Source organism: Myotis myotis, unplaced genomic scaffold (assembly GCF_014108235.1).
Source record: "Myotis myotis isolate mMyoMyo1 unplaced genomic scaffold, mMyoMyo1.p scaffold_m19_p_8, whole genome shotgun sequence".
Taxonomy (NCBI): domain Eukaryota; kingdom Metazoa; phylum Chordata; class Mammalia; order Chiroptera; family Vespertilionidae; genus Myotis; species Myotis myotis.
The window spans coordinates 30,376,013-30,397,317 of NW_023416390.1; the positions used below are offsets into that span (position 1 = coordinate 30,376,013).

The 21,305-nt window shown below is 42.8% G+C and overlaps 3 protein-coding genes across 11 annotated transcripts in view; all 3 read left to right on the plus strand.

The window, feature by feature from the left end:
- Window positions 1-4,629, plus strand: part of LOC118661414 (nuclear body protein SP140-like protein) — a 93,311-nt gene extending 88,682 nt beyond the window's left edge. Inside the window, exons 12-13 of one of the 3 annotated variants that reach the window (XM_036319517.1) lie at window positions 1,070-1,174; window positions 4,610-4,629. In XM_036319517.1, coding sequence (XP_036175410.1) covers window positions 1,070-1,126 — 57 coding nt within the window. In that variant the 3' untranslated portion in view covers window positions 1,127-1,174; window positions 4,610-4,629. Of the gene's footprint in view, window positions 1-1,069; window positions 1,175-1,365; window positions 2,396-3,325; window positions 3,463-4,609 lie in introns of those variants that run through there. The other 2 variants (XM_036319516.1, XM_036319515.1) reach the window with 2 other exon arrangements.
- The window catches only part of LOC118661411 (nuclear body protein SP140-like protein), a 280,649-nt gene that overhangs the window by 190,784 nt on the left and 68,560 nt on the right, over window positions 1-21,305 (plus strand). The gene's annotated exons all lie outside the window — the stretch shown is intronic.
- Window positions 6,076-19,531, plus strand: LOC118661416 (nuclear body protein SP140-like protein). Its single transcript, XM_036319519.1, has 6 exons — window positions 6,076-6,131; window positions 16,788-16,903; window positions 17,175-17,283; window positions 17,617-17,694; window positions 17,911-18,042; window positions 19,090-19,531. The coding sequence occupies exons 1-6, from the start codon at window positions 6,114-6,116 to the stop codon at window positions 19,156-19,158; spliced, it is 522 nt and encodes a 173-aa protein (XP_036175412.1). The 5' UTR covers window positions 6,076-6,113; the 3' UTR covers window positions 19,159-19,531.

The following is a 21,305-nucleotide window of genomic DNA, read 5'->3' on the forward strand; positions in this document are numbered from 1 at the left end:
CTGGATCTTTTGCTCTTCCTTCACTACCAAAAATATGGAGGGGGGAATATATTGTGTACCATCCCATTGGCTGTAACCTCATCTCCTCATCATTCGTTCTAATAATCTCCTTTTGTCACTCAGAATTTTTATCCACAAGGGTCAGATACAAGCAGGGGCAAAGGCATTTCAAAAATATAACCAAAATCTCTAGGCACTCTGAAGAGTGGGAAGAACAATGCATCCTCACCAGCAATGGTCAGAACAGAATCCAGATTTGCAACAATTGGTCTATATAATGCCATTAATTCCCCACCACTCTTGTCCTTATCACAATGCAGGAAGGAGCTGATCCCTTTCTGCCTAGATTGGGGAAAGCTGCCTTCAGTGACAAAATACCCATAATAGAGAAGTGTGTGGATAGGAAGAGACGAGGTCATAGAGTTAGATGCTCAGAGCATTGCTTGTAGCCTTTTATAAAGGACACACCATTGTGAGACTGTAATGGCCCAGCAAGTCATGCAATTTGCAGATTGTTCTTGAGCTTCCTCAGCTCCTCTTTTAGCTTTGGAGAAAGTTGATGTGAGGGACAAATGAGGCAAAGTAGAGAACATGAATAGCAGGTAGACACTATCTTCAGGGTTAACTCATTACTATCCTCTCCCTAAGTCAGAGCTCAAACGAGGAGATACAAGTATAGTCTCTGATATTGTCTCCAGCTACCTAACTGCACTGGAAGAGCATAGATGGAGACCTTCCTTCAGAACTTGACAGCAGCTGTTTGTTTCATTGCCATGAAAGAATCAGGGGAGGGGATGACTGCATTGAGAGTTACTACAGTTTTATAGAAGCCTGGTAGCACTTTGCTAAGGCATTCTGATTGTGTGAGATTTGAGAGGAGGGATGAAGGTAAGCATTCTATTGCTGTGCATCAAAAATGCCACTGACAGAAAGACTTTGAAACTCTGAAGATTTGTGAGATAAAGTTTCCTAAGTACACCTATGTCTTTATAGAAACCATCTCAACTTGGGAGGAAGTTGTATTTGTGCAGTTGTAAAATGAGATACAATGAAGAATCTTCTCTTTCAGGGACAAAAATGCGCACAGATGAGACTGTGGATTTTAAAGCTGAAATACTTCCTGTGACCTGTGGGGAGATGGTGGGCATGTTAATTAAGAGAAAATTGAAACGAGGTAAGATTCAAGGTCTACTTTCACTTATAAGCCCTCCATGAAGGAATCACAAAAAGTAATGGAATTACCCATGTAAATTACCCATTGTTTAAGGAATTGGGGCCCCAGTTTTGTCTTGAGAAGAGGTAGGGATCTCTAAGATGATGTTTTTACACTTTAAGAAATGGTGCATATTAAGTGCTCACTTCCAGGTGGATGTATCCATGAGGATGCCCAAGGAACCAAAGAGAAGTGCAGAAACGTCAGTCTGTGGGTGGAAAATATTGCATACTTTATTTTGAATCAGCTTCCACCTTCATGTCCTATACCCCTTCTGGAAATCATCAACAAGACAGGGTGTTTGTTGTTGTGAGGAGTTCACAAAATTTAAAATCAGAAAACCTGAGTCCCAGCCTCAGCTCTTCCAAGAGTGACTGAGTAAAGAATGGGACTTTTCTGAGCCTGAAACTTCTCATCTAATAAATGGATAATAATTAAAAACCTGCCTCCTCGTGTGACTTTGAGACAATGTACATAATGACTGTAAAATGTTTTCTGATTTGAACATTATAAAGCTTTCCAATAGTTGTCTATTATGATGAACCCCATATCAGATTAATCTTAATGTGGGTATGTGAAAAAATTATATGTTTGCATCAAAACTATTTTTAAACAGCTTTACTGAGATATAACTCACATATATACTAGTAATTCACCATTTTAAGTGTAGAATTCACTGTTGAGCTTTTTGTTTCTGTTTTGTTTATTCACAAGATTATAAAACCATCATTACAATCTAATTTAAGAACAGTTTTGTGCCCCACTAAAGGAAACACCATGTTCTCTCAGGAGTCAATACCCACTCCCACCTCACCCCACCATCCAGCTCTAAGCAACCACTCATCTCTTTTATGATCTATATACTGGCCTATTCTAAATATTTCATATCCATTGACTCATATAACAAGTGCCTTTTGGTGACTGGTTTTCACTCAGCATGATGTTTTCCAGGTTCATATGTATATATCATGCATTATACTTTATTCTTTTTTATTGTCAAACTAGAGGCCCGGTGCACAAATTGTGCACTAGTGGGGTCCCTTGCCCTGCCCCACAATTAGGGCCAAACAGGGACATGTCGCCCAGTCTTGATGGGGGCCGATGGGGGCCAGTGGGCTGGGGAGTGACCGTGGGAAGTTGGCTAGCCAGCCAGGAAGGGACCACAGGAGGGCTCCAGGGAATGTCCAACCCTCTCGCCCAGTCCCAATCAGCCAGACCCCAGCAGCAAGCTAATCTATCAGTCAGAGTGTTTGCTCCCTGGTTGTCAGTGTGCATCATAGGGAACAATCTGTCAGACACTTAGCATATTGCGCTTTTATTATGTAGGATAATATAATAGTTCATGGTGTGGAGACACAGTAACACATTTATCTATCAGTTTAGGTTTTCTCACCCTTTCACTATTATGAGTAATGCTGTTTTGAATAAAGATTTTTGTGAACCTGTTTTTTTAATTCTTTTCACTAAATACTCGGGAGTGGAATTGCAGGGTTATATGGCAATTCTATGTTGAACTTATTGAGAAAAATCAAAACTATTTTCCACAGTATGGCACCAGTTTATATTCCCACCAGTAAAATCTGAGTTCTCTTATTTCTCTGCATCCTCACCAACACTGCTTGTTGTCTATCTTTTTCATTACAGCCATCCTAGAAGGTGTGATGTAGTATCTAAATGAGGTTTTTATTTCCTTTTCTCTAATGAATAATGTTATTAAGTATATGACTATCTATTTTATCTATATATAAGTAAAATTTTCCACTGAATAATATTTCACAATTACTTTAAAGTCAGTTATCCATGATTTCACATAAGAAAAATATCAGCCCAATAATGCCATTGAACTGGAAGGAAATCATCGTAATACAGGGCACAGATGTTGCCTTAGTGTCATTGAGAGCAGCAGGGCAGGGCCTCCATTTCAGATTTCACTCCAAAGTAGAAAATCTCTTTACATGGTATTTATGGGCTGGGTTTGGGGATTCTCAAGTATAAAAGGTGAGGCCACACTCTTCTGCTAGTGATCTTGAACCCAAATTGGGTGGCTGTAGATCCCGTGTCTGAGCTCTGAGGACAAGGATGTTTCAGGATCAACTTATCCTGGTCTTACAGGAGCCACGGTGAAGTGTATAAGGAGAGAGGATGGAAATTGGTACACCCCCAGGGAATTTGAAGTTGCAGGAGGCTATGAAAAATCAAGTAACTGGAAGAACAGCGTGTGCTGCGGTGGGACAACCCTAAAAAACCTGAAAGAGGTATTCCAGTGACTTTCCTTGTTGTATTAGAAGAAAAGGTCACTATTTGCTCACAAAATATATGTTGAGTCATGGCTATAGGCCTGAGGTCCCCTAACATTATCCTGGTCCTGGAGGGAGGAACCCCACACTCATAAGTCAGTACAAGACAGCACATTGATGTTGTCAAAGGGTCTCGGTTGGGGCAGGAGACTAGAGGAGGGAAAGGTCTTTCTGATGGAGGTGCTTGCAGACAACTTTAGCCACTGAAAGAAAGGAGACCATCTACAGTCAAACAAGTGGTCAGAAGGCACTCAAGAGAAAGAATGGTGTAAAAACCAGAACCATGACTAACCTGGCTCCACAGGTTGAGGTAGATGGATTGTGTGTGATGAGGCATAATCCATCAATTGGGGGGGTGGGGTTTGGATGATTTAATGCCAGGCTAAGGATTTTAAACTCATAGCATAGACAATGCAGAACCAGGGAAGTCTCCTGAGGTATGAAATGACATATTTGAAACAGTATCTCAGACAACAAGGGGCCCACTAATCACTTCACTGTCTTTCAGCCCAAGACAACTATAGTGAACCTACAATTCTCAGCTCCAATGTCACCCCTCTCTGAATATTCACTGACTGACCTGCCTTGTCATCCCTTCCCTGGCCCCCCCTGACCACACTATTAAGGCCCTTCTCTCAGTTTTATACTTATCCTTTCATGCAAACCCTTGCTCTCCTAGATCCCTCTAGGGTTTATACATCTTTGTCTGCCCAACACTGTGCAGAGTATCTGACACTCAATAGCTGTGGGACATGTGTGTGTCAGTTGAGCAGCCCTGGTGTGAGGAAATAACTTGAGTGGCATTGGTGGGAATGGAACGGAAGTGAAAGCTGTCAAAAAGGTTGTCAAGGAAATGAAAACTTAAGTAAATAAGAACAAACACAAAAGAAAAGGAAAAAAATCTAAGGAGGATTTTCCAGCTACTATTAATGAATTCTAGAAGCACATTGAGGAGGGGAAGATGGGTTCTCATTTAGACATCTTGGTTTGAGCTGAAAGTGGAACATTCAAGTAGAAATATTTGGGAGGAGGTTGAAATGCCAGATCCACAAAACATAAACACAGGCTAACCATACACTTGGATCTTTAACTCTTTCAGTATCTACCTGAACTTCCAGGAAAAGGTGGCATGAAGAAAAAGGTGATTATTACTTTATACAAGTTCTTTTTCTTAATCTTTATTGTTGAAAGTATTACATCAATCTCCCTTTTTACCCCATTAACCTCTTCCAGCGTGATCCCATCCCCCCAACCCCACCACCCCACGCCCTCACCATCCAATTGTCTGTCGCAAAGGACAATTGTATATGCATCCAAGTCTATTGGTTGATCTCTTCCTACCCACCCTCCTCTGCCTTCCCTCTAAGTTTCAACAGTCTGTTCTGAGATCATGTGATAGTTATCTTTCTCTGACTGGCTTATTTCACTTAGCATAATATTCTCCAGGTCCATCCATGCTGTTGCAAATGGTAAGAGTTTTTTCTTTTTTATTGCCACACTAGAGGCTTGGTGCACAAAAATTTGTGCACTCGGGGGGTAGGGGGGCGTCCCTCAGCCGGGCCTGTGCCCTCTAGCAGTCTGGGACCCCTCAGGGGATGACCACCTGCTGGCTTAGGTCCACTCCCTGGGAGATTATGCCTAAGATGGCAATCAGACATCACTCTGGCAGCCCGGCAGCCCTTGGGGAATGTCCACTTGCCAGCAGGGAGCAGGCCTAAACTGCAGTCGGACATCCTTAGCACTGCTGAGGAGGCAGGAGAGGCTCCCACCACCACCGCTGTACTGGCAGCCATCAGCCTGGCTTGTGGCTGAGCAGAGCTCCTCCCATGTGAGAGCACCCTGACCACCAGAGGGCAGCTCCTGCATTGAGCGTCTGCCCCCTGGTGGTCAGTGTGTGTCATAGTGACCAGTCATTCCCAGTCACTCTGCTGTTAGGGTCAGTTTGCATATTACCCTTTTATTATATAGGATAGAGGCCTGGTGCACGGGTGGGGGCCGGCTGGTTTGCCCTGAAGGGTGTCCTGGATCAGGGTGGGGGTCCTGCTTGGGTGCCTGGCCAGCCTGGATGAGGAGATGAGGGCTGTTTGCAGGCTGCCCTCACCCCCTTCAGGGTGGGGGTCCCCATTGGGGTGCCTGGCCAATCTGGGTGAGGGGCTGAGGGCCGTTTTCAGGCTGGTAGGTAACTGAAGCTCCCAGCCTCTCCTTTTTTTCTTTTTCTTTTTTTATTCTGGGATTTATTTACTTTCTATGGCTGTCATTGGAGCTGAGAGCCGGCTTTAGCTCTGAGGCCGGCTCCAGCTTGAGGCCTTGGCTGCTGGAAGCAGGTATCTGGAGTTTGTTTAGCTTCTATAATTGAAACACTGTTGCCATCACTGCCGCTCTAAGCTCTGAGGCTGAAGCTGGCTGAAAGCAGGTTTCTGGAGCTTGTTTAGCTTCTATAATTGCAACATTGTTTCTTAGACTGCAGCTCAGAGGCCAGCAGTGGCAGGCGGGGAACCTTGGCTTCCTCCATCACTGGAGCAAGCAAGCCTCCTGTTCGCTTCAGCTGCCTGGCTGCTGGACGCCATCTTGGTTGACAGTTTGCATATTGACCTGATTAGCCAATGGGAAGTGTGTCTGAGGTATGGTCAATTTGCATCTTTCTCTTTTATTAGTGTAGATAGTATTCCATTGTGTAAATGTACCACCATTTTTTATTCACTCATCTGTTGATGAGCACTTAGGTTGTTTTACATGATAATTTCATATGTGAATTTTTATTTATTGTTTAATGTATTACATATGTCTCTTTTTTCCCTGATTGACCGTCCCACAACTCCCACCCCTGAGGGCAAGCCCCCACCGCCCCAGCATCTATGTTCATTGGTTATGCTAATATGCATGCATACAAGTCCTTTGGTTGATCTCTTAAACACCTCCCCCCCCACTTTCCTGCCTTCTCTCTGAGGTTGGACAGTCTGTTCAGTGCTACCTTGTCTCTGGATCTACTTTTGTTCATCAGTTTATGCTGATCATTATATCCCACATATGAGTAAGATCACGTGATACTTATCTTTCTCTGACTGGCTTATTTCACTTAGCATAACGCTCTCCAGTTCCATCTATGCTGTTGCAAATGGTAAGAACTCTTTCTTTTTTACCGCAGCGTAGTATTCCATTGTGTAGATGTAGCACAGCTTTTGAATCCACTCATTTTCTGATGGCACTTAGGCTGTCTCCAAATCTTAGCTATTGTGAATTGTGCTGCTATGAACATGGGGATGCATGTATTCTTTCTGAGGAGTGTTTCAGGTTTCTTAGGATATATTCCTAGAAGTGGGATCACTGGGTCAAGTGGGAGTTCCATTTTTAAGTTTTTGAGGAAACTCCATACTATTTTTCCATAATAGCTGCACAGTCTGCTTTCCCACCAGCAGTGTACTAGCATTACCTTTTCTCCACAACCTCTCCAATACTTGTCATTTGTTGATTTATTCATGATAGCTATTCTGACAGGTGTGAGGTGATATCTCATTATCATTTTGATTTGCATTTCTTGGATGATTAGTGACTTTGAGCATTTTTCCATATGTCTCTTGGCTTTCTATATGTCCACTGTGGAGAAGTGTCTATTTAGGTCATTTGATATTTTTAATTGGATTGTTTGTCTTCCTTTTGTTAAGTTGTATGAGTTTTCTATATATTTCAGAGATTAACCCCTTATTGGATGTATCATTTGCAAATGTGTTCTCCCAAGTAGTGGGCTCTCTTGTTATTTTGTTGATGGTTTCTTTTGCAGTACAGAAGCTTTTAGTTTTAATGTAGATCAATGGAATAGAACAGAAATCAACCCAAGCCACTATGCTTAGTAATATTTGACAAAGGAGGCAAGAGCATACAATGGAACAGAAACAGTTTCTTCAATAAATGATGTTGGGAAAATTGCACAGGTTCATGCAAAAAAATGAAACTAGACCACCAAATTACATCATACACAAAAATAAACTCAAAATGGATAAAAGACTTAAATGTAAGATATGAAACCATAAAAGTCTTAGAAGAAATGATAGGCACCAAAATTTCAGACATCTCTCATAGCAATATGTTTTCCCATACATCTCCTAAGACAATGAAAACTAAGGAGAAAATATACAAGTTCTTATTACATAGCTCATTTTATATGATATAGCATCTTTTTTATGGTTTCTCAGTTTTGTAATTAACATTGTTGCCTCTTCTCCTGGTTCCTCCCTTCATTTTATTTAATTAATTATTTTATTTTGTATGTGCCTTCAGATTTGTTCCATTGAACATTAGGTTGAATGCAAGGTCATCTTTGAATGGTAAACCATTTGAGATGAGGAAAATAAAGAGCCATCAAAATAGATCTCATAGCTGAGTTTTAGCTATAGATGCAGATATTGTCAGGGTGTCCAAGTTATAAAAGCAGACATAATTATGGAATACATAAAAATATTTCTTAATAAGGTCACAGGCTCATCTTTAATTCAGACCAGATATTTTTCATAAAGGTTACTATTTTCTAACTTTAGTAAAATCTGATGAAGCAAAATTTGATCACCATCATCCAGATGAACCAGGTTTAGTACTGAGTCTATCTTGGGATATATATGAAACCATACACTATTTCATGAGATAGGCAACTAAAAGCATATTTCTTTTCTGCTTTTGTTTTACAGCATCTTCCATTCCTGCCATAAAATAGACATACAGTATTCTCTCTCAGGCAAAATTATTGGGAAATATTTCCTAAGGATGGTGCTGTTAGGAGGGAGCTTTTGGGAGATTGATGTGTCTTACATGAGGTGCTGACCTGGAAAATTCCTTATTTTTATGCCAACCCTTTGGCTCCACCTCAGGGCTCTGCAGACCTCCTGACTATCTATGAAAGTGATTTCTCCCTCTATGGAAGAAGACTATGGAGGAAACAAACAAAATACATAATGTGAGGTGTAACTTCAGGACAAAGTAATAGTTTTTTCAAGATTGTGTATGAATTAGAACTTAAGAACGGGGGGAGGGGGGGGGTTGAAAAGTGCCATTATCATATACTCCAGGTAGAAATGACCATGCAAGACTTTCATAGAATGTACATTAGGTTACATGTAGCTGTCTAGGCCTTTAGATTATCTGATATTCTAGGACTTTTGGCCCACCAGTCCTTGGCACATTATACCCATTGGGTTTACTGAAGATAAATTATTCTTTTATTTATTCAGTGACTACTTTAAATAGTAGTGTCTCTATCATTCTCTATGTGTATAGAGTTACTCAATCTGGAGTACCTAAAAGAGCTGGCAACTTCCAACCCACAGGTTCTATCCTTATTCATGGGTACAACACTTTGCAGAAACAAGATTCAGTTGCCCCTATATTTTGTGTCTCCTCGATGAAGAATTGAAGTGACCCAAAGTGTCAGATCTCAGGACCCATTACTACCTCAGAGGATCATCTGTGCCCCCCAGAACTTCTCTTGCTAATGGAGTCTTGATTTCTCAAAACTTTAGTGTCACACTTGGCACCACATGACAGCTTCCTGTCTCTTGATGAGGGCCACATATCCTTTCTGGTAATAGCTGCTGTATTGTTAAATTATCTGAAATACTCAGCCAGAATTATTATTGGTTTTATGCTAGTATTTGCTAAAAAGATAGCAAGTAATCCCTTTTCCTAAGTGAAACAATACTCATTTACTATGCAATTATTTAATGCATTAAAAATGCCCAATGTTCATTACAGAAGATTGAAATAATATCCCTGACCTCAAGAATTGTTTCAACTTCATTGTTTATCATGGAGAAATAATTAATGGGGAGCAGGGTCTTCCAGGCTCTCCAGAGAAGCAGGCAATGACATGACCATTTCTCAGGTCATTTTTGAGTGGATCACCCTTGTCTATGACCTCTCTGACCTGGGTGGAGATAAAAGCCAAGGCTGCCTGAAGGTAATGAGTCAAGTTGTTCTAATGAATAAACAAGATCAATGTAAGTGTTATACCCAATAGTCAGTTTCCTGTGAAAAGTCAGCCAGGTGCCATCTTGGGATTTGGATGAAAAGGAAATGGGGATGAACTTTCGAAAGTTGACTTGGTCTAAGGAGGAGCTTGTATTCATTTTAACTTTTGACGGGTGCCCTAGAGAGTTATTGGAGGTGGTGGAGTTCATGTTATACTACCCATGATCAAGACTCCATGGGGAGGAAAAGGCAATTGTTCTAACAAGTAACCTCAGTCTTCTTAATAATCTTTCCTAGGAGAGATATTACAGGTCAATTCAGCATTGGCTTATAATATACTCATGCATTAATAATCACATGTGTGAAACTAAATCTCAACTCAGGTCCCATACTTTGCACACAAAATCACCTGAAGACCTTTGAAAAATAACATTGTCTGATCCCACTCTAGATAAAATTTTGATCAAATCATTCTGAGTTATGACTTGGACATTAGAATTATTAAAATATCTCCAGATGATTTTGATACACAACTTACTCATTCTATGGCTTAAGGAGAATACTAACACCTGTGCCTTTTGATTCAGCATCTATGATGTTGGGACCAGGAATTTAGTATTTTATATACTCGCCTCTGAAAATTCAAATGTACAGCCAAGCTAAGACACAAAGAACCAAAGGGAAAAGGCCCTAGACTTGATTACTGATAGAGATGCAAGATTCTTGTGTACTTATTACATTTGTTATTTCCTTGATTTTCTGGGAAGATGGTTACCAATCTCTGGACAATCATGATAGCAGTCTGTGAGTGCCTACAATGAGTAGAAGGAAAATGGCCCTGGGCCTCCATGTTAGACCCAGTGTCAATCTCCATTATGGATGTGGTTCAGGATTCCCTGGAACACTGAATGGGAGCTGTTGGCAAGATGTTCCTTGAGCTTTGCACTTTCTCATATATGGACATTTTTTAAATCAAAATAAATGACCAGAATCCTGATTCTCCCCAGATAAGAATTTTCACCCTAAATCAGAGTGACTTTTCATCTTTTATTACTTTCTGCATGAAGAGAAACAATATAGCTATGTTGCACATTACTGTGCCCATTTACTTCAAGATGGACATTTGTAATCTTTGTGTGCTGCTAACAGAGATATAATACAGACTTTGAGAAACAGAACACTTTTCTCTATGCATTAAGGTGAAACCATTCATTAGGGTCTCAGCATCCCTGTACACAGTGGACCCTACAGAGATGGAACTAACAAAACAAGCTTAACTGTTACTGTGAAAAGGAGTGGGCATAGTAGCATTTGGAATACAAGTAAGAATATAGACCCAGGATGAATTCTCAGGTTTGTGGTCAAAGGCAAATATTTTATGAAATGGAAGCACCAGGAAAGAAGAGGTAGTGGGTGTTGGGACAGGATAATACATTGTTTTGCCTGGATGTGTTTGGGGTGTGCTTTAAGGGGCCAGGGGGAGATGCTGGGTGAGCATATGGATATGCACAAATGCAGAAGACAGGCTGGACATTTGGGAGCTGGAAACATGGCAATGTAACTGCAGCTTTGAGAGTCATTTGGTTATCTAGGGCAATCAAATGGCCAAATATCTAAACCTAAGGGATTCTAAGTGTTAGAAGAGGAGAGGACAAAAAGGGAAACAGATACAGCAGTGAGGCTGATTGACTATACCTAGGAGAGTAATGGCACCAACCCCATGTGTTTGGAGAAAGGAGAAATGGTCATGGCAGAAAAAAGTGGACACTGTCATCAATAGGGGTCAAGTCCCCAAGTGAGTCTCATTTGTGTCACCTGAGATGGTCACAATAGGGTAGGAATTTCTCCAATAGACAGTGGGATAGACAAGATATTTCTATCTATAGAGCAACCCAGAATCTTCTGGGTTCTCTCAGAAGGCAGAACCAGGAAAGCAACCAGGAACAAATATAGTTCCTGATAGTTCCTGATTCATATGTAAATGCTGATTCTCATTTAAAAGAAAGAATAAAGGGGTTTCCTGTTTTAATCACCTCCTTTTCACCCCATTGGTGAGGGAGGGATGTCTACCACACAGTTTGGGGGACAGCAAGTAATGGCATCTGTCACTGGACAGATGGATTGGCAAATGTGTATTAGTCACATATACTCCTAAACCAAGGAAGGAGGGCAGTGCCAGACATGCAGGCCTCACCAAGGTTGCCCTCAGGAACAGAGGGAGCAACCAGGGGCTGTGGAGGGTGGGTTATGCCCTGGTTTCCCTGGGAAGTTATGGCATGCTTGTTTAAATAATTCCATGGCTGACAGGGAACTAAAGCTTGGTATTCTAGGCTGAGCAGGGTTACACGTGGCCCCTTGACAAGGAGCATTGTTTAGCTGTGGGACCTTATCCAGGAGAGCAGATTCAGGAAGGGAACTTGCAGATAGGCTGTTCAAGGCCTTCTCAATTTTACCAAATGTCACTGCAGCACATAATGTTGAACTTTAATGTTAGTCTTTACACTGCATTTTCTTGATTAGGATAGGGCTCAGTCACAGGCCAGCTATTTCTCATGAATACATATGATTGTATTTAACACAGTGTATCTTCATATCTGCTCTATAAATTTGGTTGGGTTCAATGAGTAAAAGTTACACCACAGGATTTGGATGGAAATGCTGTCAAATTTTATCTTCTTCAAATGAAATTAAACATGGTTAAAGGCCACATATTAAGACTGGTAAGAAATCCAGTACCAGTTGTTTAAGGGAGTCCCTCCCTATTCTGTTTATAAAACAATGCAATTGCCACTTTCTCTGCCCATTCAGCAATGGAGCCTAAGGGATTCTAAGTGTTAGAAGAGGTGTTCTAGTGCCAAGGAGCTATATCTTCCCTGGCACAAACTGGTCATCTGTGCCTGTGGTCTTTCAAATTCAAAGACACTGTCATAGGTTCAGGGGCCCTTCAGATATAGAATCCACAGTCCAGAAATCCCTACCAAGCCCTTCAACTCATAGGAAGCCTTTAGCCAATGCCGGGGTCCAACCCCAGCAGGTCCAGGGGTCCCCAAAGGTGTAGACGGAGTCGGCGAAGAAGGAAGGACACGGAGACAGCGTTCAGTTGATCAGCAGCCTAGCCAGGATCTCTAGCCAGGATCTCCAGCCAAGTTCTGGTCTGGATCTCCAGTGAAGTTCTGGTTCAGGATCTCCAGCCAAGTTCTGAGTCCATGTTCTCTTGCTAGGTTCCCCAGCCAGGTTCTGTAGCCATGTTCCCTCGCTAGGTTCTCCAGCCAGGTTCTGTCCAGGTTCTCCAGCCAGGTTCAGTCACCAGGTTCTAGTCAGGTTCTCTTGCCCATTTCTGTAGTCAGGTTCAGTCCAGGATCTCTTGCCATGTTCTCTCCAGCGAAGTTCTTCTGTCTCTAGTTCTGTGTAGGTTCTGTCTTCTTAGTTCTGTGTTCTAAGTTCTGTGTTCTAAGTTCTGACTCTTGCTGTCTTGTTGCATCTGTATTTATACCAGTTGATTCAATCCTATCAATCTCTATTACAAAGGTTAGGGCGTTTCTTATCTTCATTCCAGGGAGTAAAGATTATGTAGCTTAAGCACGATTGTTCGTAGTTAAAGTGATTAATTACCCGCCTGGCACTTAGTTAAGAGGTTTTATTCCCTCCCTAACTTCAGGGGCAAATCCCCACCTGGGGAAACAACCTTTCTCAGAGACCTTGGTTAAAACACATAGTGCCAAGAAGGTGAGCAAACATATTAAGAACAGTATGCCATATATGCCAGGTCCCTTGAAACAGCAAGCATGGGCCGGCTCCCGGCAAATTCCCCCTTTTTTATTTTTTAAAAGCAGGCATTAAAAAGAAAAAACCCAAATGCTCTCTTGTATCCACTTTAAGAGTAGGATTGGCGCTTTCCGCTATTACCTGAGTCCTGATCTATCACCCCAGGGAGAGCTTGCCAATCCTGCACTTTCCTGGGGTGGAAAGGCTGCAGTGGGGTTAAGGATAAGGCTCCTTGGGCCTACCTCCTCCCATGCCTTTACATTTACCTTTCCTTCCTCAGAAAAGCATGGACATACTTCTTGTATAAAACGTTCTGTCTGACTGGGAGTAACCTTAATTCCTCTGCTAGCAAGCATATGTGTTAAAAGAACAATACAGAGTCTTTTTTCTTTAGACTCAGTATGGCACATCTTCTTAATCTAAAGATCAATACAGAGTCTTCTTTCTTTGGACTCAGTATGGCACATCTTCTCAATCTAAGGATCAATACAGAGTCTTCTTTCTTTGGACTCAGTATGGCACATCTTCTCAATCTAAGTTCTGTACTATCCACCTTCTTACCCTACTTATCCTCTATAGGGGGGTCTGTAGCACCCTGGTGGAGTCCTATCCGTCCTGAGTGTGGGGGTTTTCAATGGGGGGGGGGCCTTACCTAGGGGAATCCTGTTCCTGGGGTTCCCAAAGGTGTGGACGGAGTCGGCGAAGACTATCCACCCTCTTCATACGGTGGAGTCCTATCCGTCCCGAGTGCAGGGCGCTTACCTAGGGGTCCCTGTTCGGGCGCCAGATGCCGGGGTCCAACCCCAGCAGGTCCAGGGGTCCCCAAAGGTGTAGACGGAGTCGGCGAAGAAGGAAGGACACGGAGACAGCGTTCAGTTGATCAGCAGCCTAGCCAGGATCTCTAGCCAGGATCTCCAGCCAAGTTCTGGTCTGGATCTCCAGTGAAGTTCTGGTTCAGGATCTCCAGCCAAGTTCTGAGTCCATGTTCTCTTGCTAGGTTCCCCAGCCAGGTTCTGTAGCCATGTTCCCTTGCTAGGTTCTCCAGCCAGGTTCTGTCCAGGTTCTCCAGCCAGGTTCAGTCACCAGGTTCTAGTCAGGTTCTCTTGCCCATTTCTGTAGTCAGGTTCAGTCCAGGATCTCTTGCCATGTTCTCTCCAGCGAAGTTCTTCTGTCTCTAGTTCTGTGTAGGTTCTGTCTTCTTAGTTCTGTGTTCTAAGTTCTGTGTTCTAAGTTCTGACTCTTGCTGTCTTGTTGCATCTGTATTTATACCAGTTGATTCAATCCTATCAATCTCTATTACAAAGGTTAGGGCGTTTCTTATCTTCATTCCAGGGAGTAAAGATTATGTAGCTTAAGCACGATTGTTCGTAGTTAAAGTGATTAATTACCCGCCTGGCACTTAGTTAAGAGGTTTTATTCCCTCCCTAACTTCAGGGGAAAATCCCCACCTGGGGAAACAACCTTTCTCAGAGACCTTGGTTAAAACACATAGTGCCAAGAAGGTGAGCAAACATATTAAGAACAGTATGCCATATATGCCAGGTCCCTTGAAACAGCAAGCATGGGCCGGCTCCCGGCAAATTCCCCCTTTTTTATTTTTTAAAAGCAGGCATTAAAAAGAAAAAACCCAAATGCTCTCTTGTATCCACTTTAAGAGTAGGATTGGCGCTTTCCGCTATTACCTGAGTCCTGATCTATCACCCCAGGGAGAGCTTGCCAATCCTGCACTTTCCTGGGGTGGAAAGGCTGCAGTGGGGTTAAGGATAAGGCTCCTTGGGCCTACCTCCTCCCATGCCTTTACATTTACCTTTCCTTCCTCAGAAAAGCATGGACATACTTCTTGTATAAAACGTTCTGTCTGACTGGGAGTAACCTTAATTCCTCTGCTAGCAAGCATATGTGTTAAAAGAACAATACAGAGTCTTTTTTCTTTAGACTCAGTATGGCACATCTTCTTAATCTAAAGATCAATACAGAGTCTTCTTTCTTTGGACTCAGTATGGCACATCTTCTCAATCTAAGGATCAATACAGAGTCTTCTTTCTTTGGACTCAGTATGGCACATCTTCTCAATCTAAGTTCTGTACTATCCACCTTCTTACCCTACTTATCCTCTATAGGGGGGTCTGTAGCACCCTGGTGGAGTCCTATCCGTCCTGAGTGTGGGGGTTTTCAATGGGGGGGGGGCCTTACCTAGGGGAATCCTGTTCCTGGGGTTCCCAAAGGTGTGGACGGAGTCGGCGAAGACTATCCACCCTCTTCATACGGTGGAGTCCTATCCGTCCCGAGTGCAGGGCGCTTACCTAGGGGTCCCTGTTCGGGCGCCAGATGCCGGGGTCCAACCCCAGCAGGTCCAGGGGTCCCCAAAGGTGTAGACGGAGTCGGCGAAGAAGGAAGGACACGGAGACAGCGTTCAGTTGATCAGCAGCCTAGCCAGGATCTCTAGCCAGGATCTCCAGCCAAGTTCTGGTCTGGATCTCCAGTGAAGTTCTGGTTCAGGATCTCCAGCCAAGTTCTGAGTCCATGTTCTCTTGCTAGGTTCCCCAGCCAGGTTCTGTAGCCATGTTCCCTTGCTAGGTTCTCCAGCCAGGTTCTGTCCAGGTTCTCCAGCCAGGTTCAGTCACCAGGTTCTAGTCAGGTTCTCTTGCCCATTTCTGTAGTCAGGTTCAGTCCAGGATCTCTTGCCATGTTCTCTCCAGCGAAGTTCTTCTGTCTCTAGTTCTGTGTAGGTTCTGTCTTCTTAGTTCTGTGTTCTAAGTTCTGTGTTCTAAGTTCTGACTCTTGCTGTCTTGTTGCATCTGTATTTATACCAGTTGATTCAATCCTATCAATCTCTATTACAAAGGTTAGGGCGTTTCTTATCTTCATTCCAGGGAGTAAAGATTATGTAGCTTAAGCACGATTGTTCGTAGTTAAAGTGATTAATTACCCGCCTGGCACTTAGTTAAGAGGTTTTATTCCCTCCCTAACTTCAGGGGAAAATCCCCACCTGGGGAAACAACCTTTCTCAGAGACCTTGGTTAAAACACATAGTGCCAAGAAGGTGAGCAAACATATTAAGAACAGTATGCCATATATGCCAGGTCCCTTGAAACAGCAAGCATGGGCCGGCTCCCGGCAAGCCAAGAAAACAGGAATACTGTCTTAGCAGTTTATTCAATCTTATCAATTTCTCAATAAACCACCTTTCCCTGCATCATTTTAGTGATTTTGGTACAGGCAAATGAATTTTGTTCCAGGACCTTGATTTATCTGCGAGATAATACAATGGTTCACAATTTTACAAAATTCACCCTCTCTTTTGTAGCTGATCTTTCTGTGTTAGAGACTCTGGTTTTATAGGAAAACCTTTTCTGGTCACATAGGCCACTCCTACTGAACTTCACCACAGACCAAGAGTTCTTTTTCTGAAACTCCATTCCATGTAGTTGCTTCACAGCTCAGGGAGAAGCACATAACTGTCCATGCAGGTTCACACAAAGGCAATGAGTTCCAGATTCCCACAGCGCTAGTCTTCAAAGTCTCACTGGGGATACAGACATTGTTTTATCTTCTAGCTGAATAAAGTGGAGAAATGCAAGATCTGTGGGGATGAAGGAAAGCTCTTCAACTGCAGTCGTTGTTTCAGCTTCTTTCATAAAGACTGTTACATCCCACCTGTGGATCCTAAGAGGTTTGTGAGATGCACACCCCTCTCCTTCTATGGACCTTCTTCCTGCCATGCACACTCACAATGCACTCACCCAGACACCATCTCCCACCCAATAAACTGCTGCTTCTACTCTATGGAGCATGTTTTCACATGAGAGTCCTAGAGAATCTGGGAGGTGACCCCTCATTCCCTGGTTGTGCCTATCAGCCATTCCTGAAAGGAGGTCAGTGGCAGCCATGGGAATAGAGGTGTTTCTGGGGCTTGCCTTGCTTACTTACACCTTTCATTACAGGATCGGTTGGATATGTACCTTCTGCACAATAAAAATGTCTTCAAGAAGTCAGCAGTGTTACAGTGAATCTGAAGTCCTGGAGAGACAGATGGTGCCAGAAGAGAAGTTAGTGAGTTGAATTTGACCCAAGACATCTCCTTTCTGCTCACATGAGAAGTCAATCAGGAATGGGTGAGGGAAAGGGCTTCAAAGGGTTACAGCATGGCATTTAAGCTGCTCTTCTGACCATGCCTCAACCCTCAACCACACTGAAAATTCACCAGAACCTGGTTGCAGAAAGAAAAAGAAGAAAAATAACTTAGCTATTATATGTTAGTGTCCAAGAGCAATCCCTGTTCAGGGAAACTTCCAGAAGACTACTGTGGTCATACATCTGTCTGGGCATGCATATGGGCTCATTCTCTCCGAGCTGCTTTTCATTCACAATCTCCTTCTTTTGCAGAAATGTGAACTCCTCCTCCTAAAGGTCTATTGCCATTTAGAGAGCAACATTTTTCCGAATATTCCACATGAAAATTATGTGAGTAAGAACAACAAACCATGATTACAAGCCTCCTTAATATTACCCCACCTTGACATGGTCACTGTGGGATCTGTGATATGAAGCCCATGGGAGGGAGAGCATGTGAACTGTTTTTCTATTTACCTTGCATTTCCACTGGATTTTATGGAATCCACAAAAGACAGACATTGACCTGTGTCAGTAATACTCCTATTGATATATTTTTTTCTTCAGTTTCAAAAGGCTTCTCAATGCCTAAAGACACTTAAGGACTTGGATGAAATCAAGGATAGTCTAAATAAAGAATGTTATTCCAAAGTGGAGGAGTTTGTGCTTAAAGTGAACAACATCTTTCAGGATCCTAAGGTAAGTGGCTCTCCCTGCTTCCATTTCATTTTCTACTCATTGAGTCACTCTGCCTGCATTTCCTGGTACTGGGTGATTTTAGAGTTTCCCTCATCCTATGACAAGCCTATACAAGGAAGGATTCAGGAAGTGACTGGGTTTTTAAACTGAGGATTTAAGCTCACCAGAGAGAGCAACAGTGAATAAGGAGTTATCCTTGCAACCAGACTTCAGGCCCCTGAGAGCTCATTTCTCTCCTCATAGGTGACAGGTGACCATTGAGAACAGTGGTGTCCTCCCTGTTCAAAACCTAAGGAGAAAATTGCTTCCTAAAGTCATGTTATCCTTCTTACCTCTCCCCAAATACACTCAATCAGACCTCTCAGAGGCCCCAAACTGCAGATAGATTTCTTTGCATGTAAATGAACCGTATACAGCAACATATCACCAGAGAGGAATAGAATTGACAATGTGATAGGAAGACCACTGATTGTACATCTGTAATATTTGATTGTTACCTTAGATTACTTTTCTAACTCTCACTGAAACAACCCAAAGCCAATGACTGAGAGTCCTCTGTATAGTAATGATTTCCCATTTCTGTCTAGACAACAAGAGTTAATGATGCTGTTAGGAAACAAAAGTTACCCTTACCAGCTTGAGATTTTTTTATTGTTTTGTTTTGTTTTGTTTTTGTGGGTTTGTTTTTGCTTGTTTTTAAATATATTTTTATTGATTTCAAAGAGAAAGGGAGAGGGAGAATGAGAGGTAGAAACATCAATGATGAGAGAGAATCATTGATCAGCTGCCTCCTTCACGCCCCACACTGGGGATTGAGCCCACAACCTGGGCATGTGCCCTGACCAGAAGTAAACCATGACCTCATGGTTCATAGGTGGACACTCAACCACAGAGCCACACTGCCTGGGCTTAGCTGCTTGAGTTTTTAAACTTATTCTGTTTAATGTAGCTTAAGTGTTTAAAACAAGAGTTCTGATCATTTTCCAATGCACATTGTCTAATGACACTGATATTGTCATTATTTTTGTCTGTGTGTTTTTTCCCCAGCACAATGACTCAGACCAAACAGAAGAGGAATTTAAGAAGAATTTCAAAGACATCTTTGCCATTCAGTAAACAAATCAGAACAGTTCACTAGTGTAGTGTATGCTGTTGATACCCTGGAAAATCTTGCTTTCAGGCAGATTTCTTATCCCTGGTGTTATGTGTATTGATTGCTTATGCCATCTCTCCCCAGTGTATTTCTTTGGGCCAAATGGAGGCATATTCACCTGAAGGTTAAATCTCTTTGTCCTGGGAGCTGGTTCCCAGCACCAAAGATGAACCAATCATGTGAGTGATTCATGTTCCTGTGCTCCTCAGGGAATCAGGCTAGAGCTGGTCTCCACTTATGACCACATCCTTACTTAGCATTTCCCAGCACAGTGTCCTGCCTCCCTTATCCCTTCTCCTCCCAAGAAAATTCTCACAATAAATCACTGACAAAAGAGGCTTTGTCTCAGGCTTTGCTTTTAGGGAACCCAACTTCACATTATGGTATAGCAAGCCAGACCTAAGCATGGAGTTCTGAACTGAATCACTGTCTTGCCAGCTGGCAACAGATGGAATACTGTTAGTCCCTAAGGTACTAAAACAGTGCAGTTGCAAAACACATTCACCTGTATGAATGAGATATAGGGGAAGAGGCAATTGTCTAACATTTACAAAGAAATAGTAACTATAAGAACTGTGTGATTAGATGGCTATTTCTTTTTAAAAAACTATTTTACATATGCTTTTATTAATTTCAGAGGGAGGGGAGGATAGGGAGAGAGAGAGAAACATCAATGATGAGAGAGAATCATAGATTGGCTGCCTCCTGCAAACCCCCTAATGGGGATTGAGCCTGTAACCCAGGCATATGCCCTGAACAGGAATTGAACCATGGCTCCACGCTCAACCAGAGCCATACCAGCCTGGCTAGGTGGCTCTTTCTAAGCTCATTTAAAGTGTCAAAAAGAGTACATGACAAGCTTATATATTAACTACCACCTGCATCTGGAAGGTACACAATATGGAAGGCCTGGTGCAGGCCCTAATTTTAAGAATGACGGACTTCTGCCCACCCTGAGTGTCTCAGTTAGTTGAGCATCCTCCTGTGCAGAGAAAGTTTTGCCTCATGGGTTATGTGTCAGTCCTGGGTCATGATGTGTATGAGAGGCAACTGATAGCGTTTCTCTCTCTGTCTCTCTCTCCCTCTTCCTCTGTCTAAGCATGTGTTTGGGTGAGGATTATATATTTTTTAAAAAGAATGATAGAACTTCAGAGAAGACTGAATTCTAAGCTCAGGTTGGTCTCTTGTGCCCAAACCCTGATAAAGAAAACATCAAGCCCTGAAACTCAGAATGGGGCTTTCTAAGTAGATGCACCTGAGGACTCTGAACTCTAGATCCTTCTGAACCCACTGTCCTGCAAGAGAGACCCCTGTCCCTGTTGGTAGACAGACCACTGCCCTAACCCCCGCCCCCCATTTTGCCTGAACTAAGATTATGCAGAGTTCTCTCAGCAAGACCAAACTAGGAATATACTAGATGAGCCTGCTAGCTGAAGAGATAGTTTACTCCAACAGAGCTTCAGGTCTGGCCAACATGTGCTAACTGTCACAGCAAGATGAGGAATTTGTGTAATGGGCAACAATATGTCATCAAAAGAGATTATAAATAGATGATCATCTATCATCTGTCATCCCTATTTTATATTCTAACATAGTTTTTCCAGGATTCACTCCCACACACAACCACTGAGCCATCCTGGCCAGCCAGTCCTGGTCCTTTAGAAAGCTCATCCAGAGAACCCAGATAGCCAGGGTGACAAGCCTATGGTTCAGATGATCCACGGAACCAGATCTATAACTCCATCTAGCAGCAGAGCCCCACCAATGGCCCTATCCAATTGACTAATACAGCCTATGCCCTCACCCATTCAGGCAGCCTAGCCAGTGAGCCCACACAATCATGAAGCATAGCCTGTAGCTCCACCCAATGAGGGATCCTGGAGGTGACTCTGCCCAATGTGGAACAGTCTCTATCCCCATCCAATGCAGTCTGCCACTGGAGGCCCTTCTCAATCAGAAAATGTGGCCAATAACCATGTCCAACATCAGAGAACAGCTAGAAAGTTAACTTATTGGGAAGCCCACCCTGTAGCACAGCCAACTTCAGGGAAAGACCAATGGCATCACCAGATCTCAGATCACAATCAAAGGCCCAGTATGAGTGTGAAGC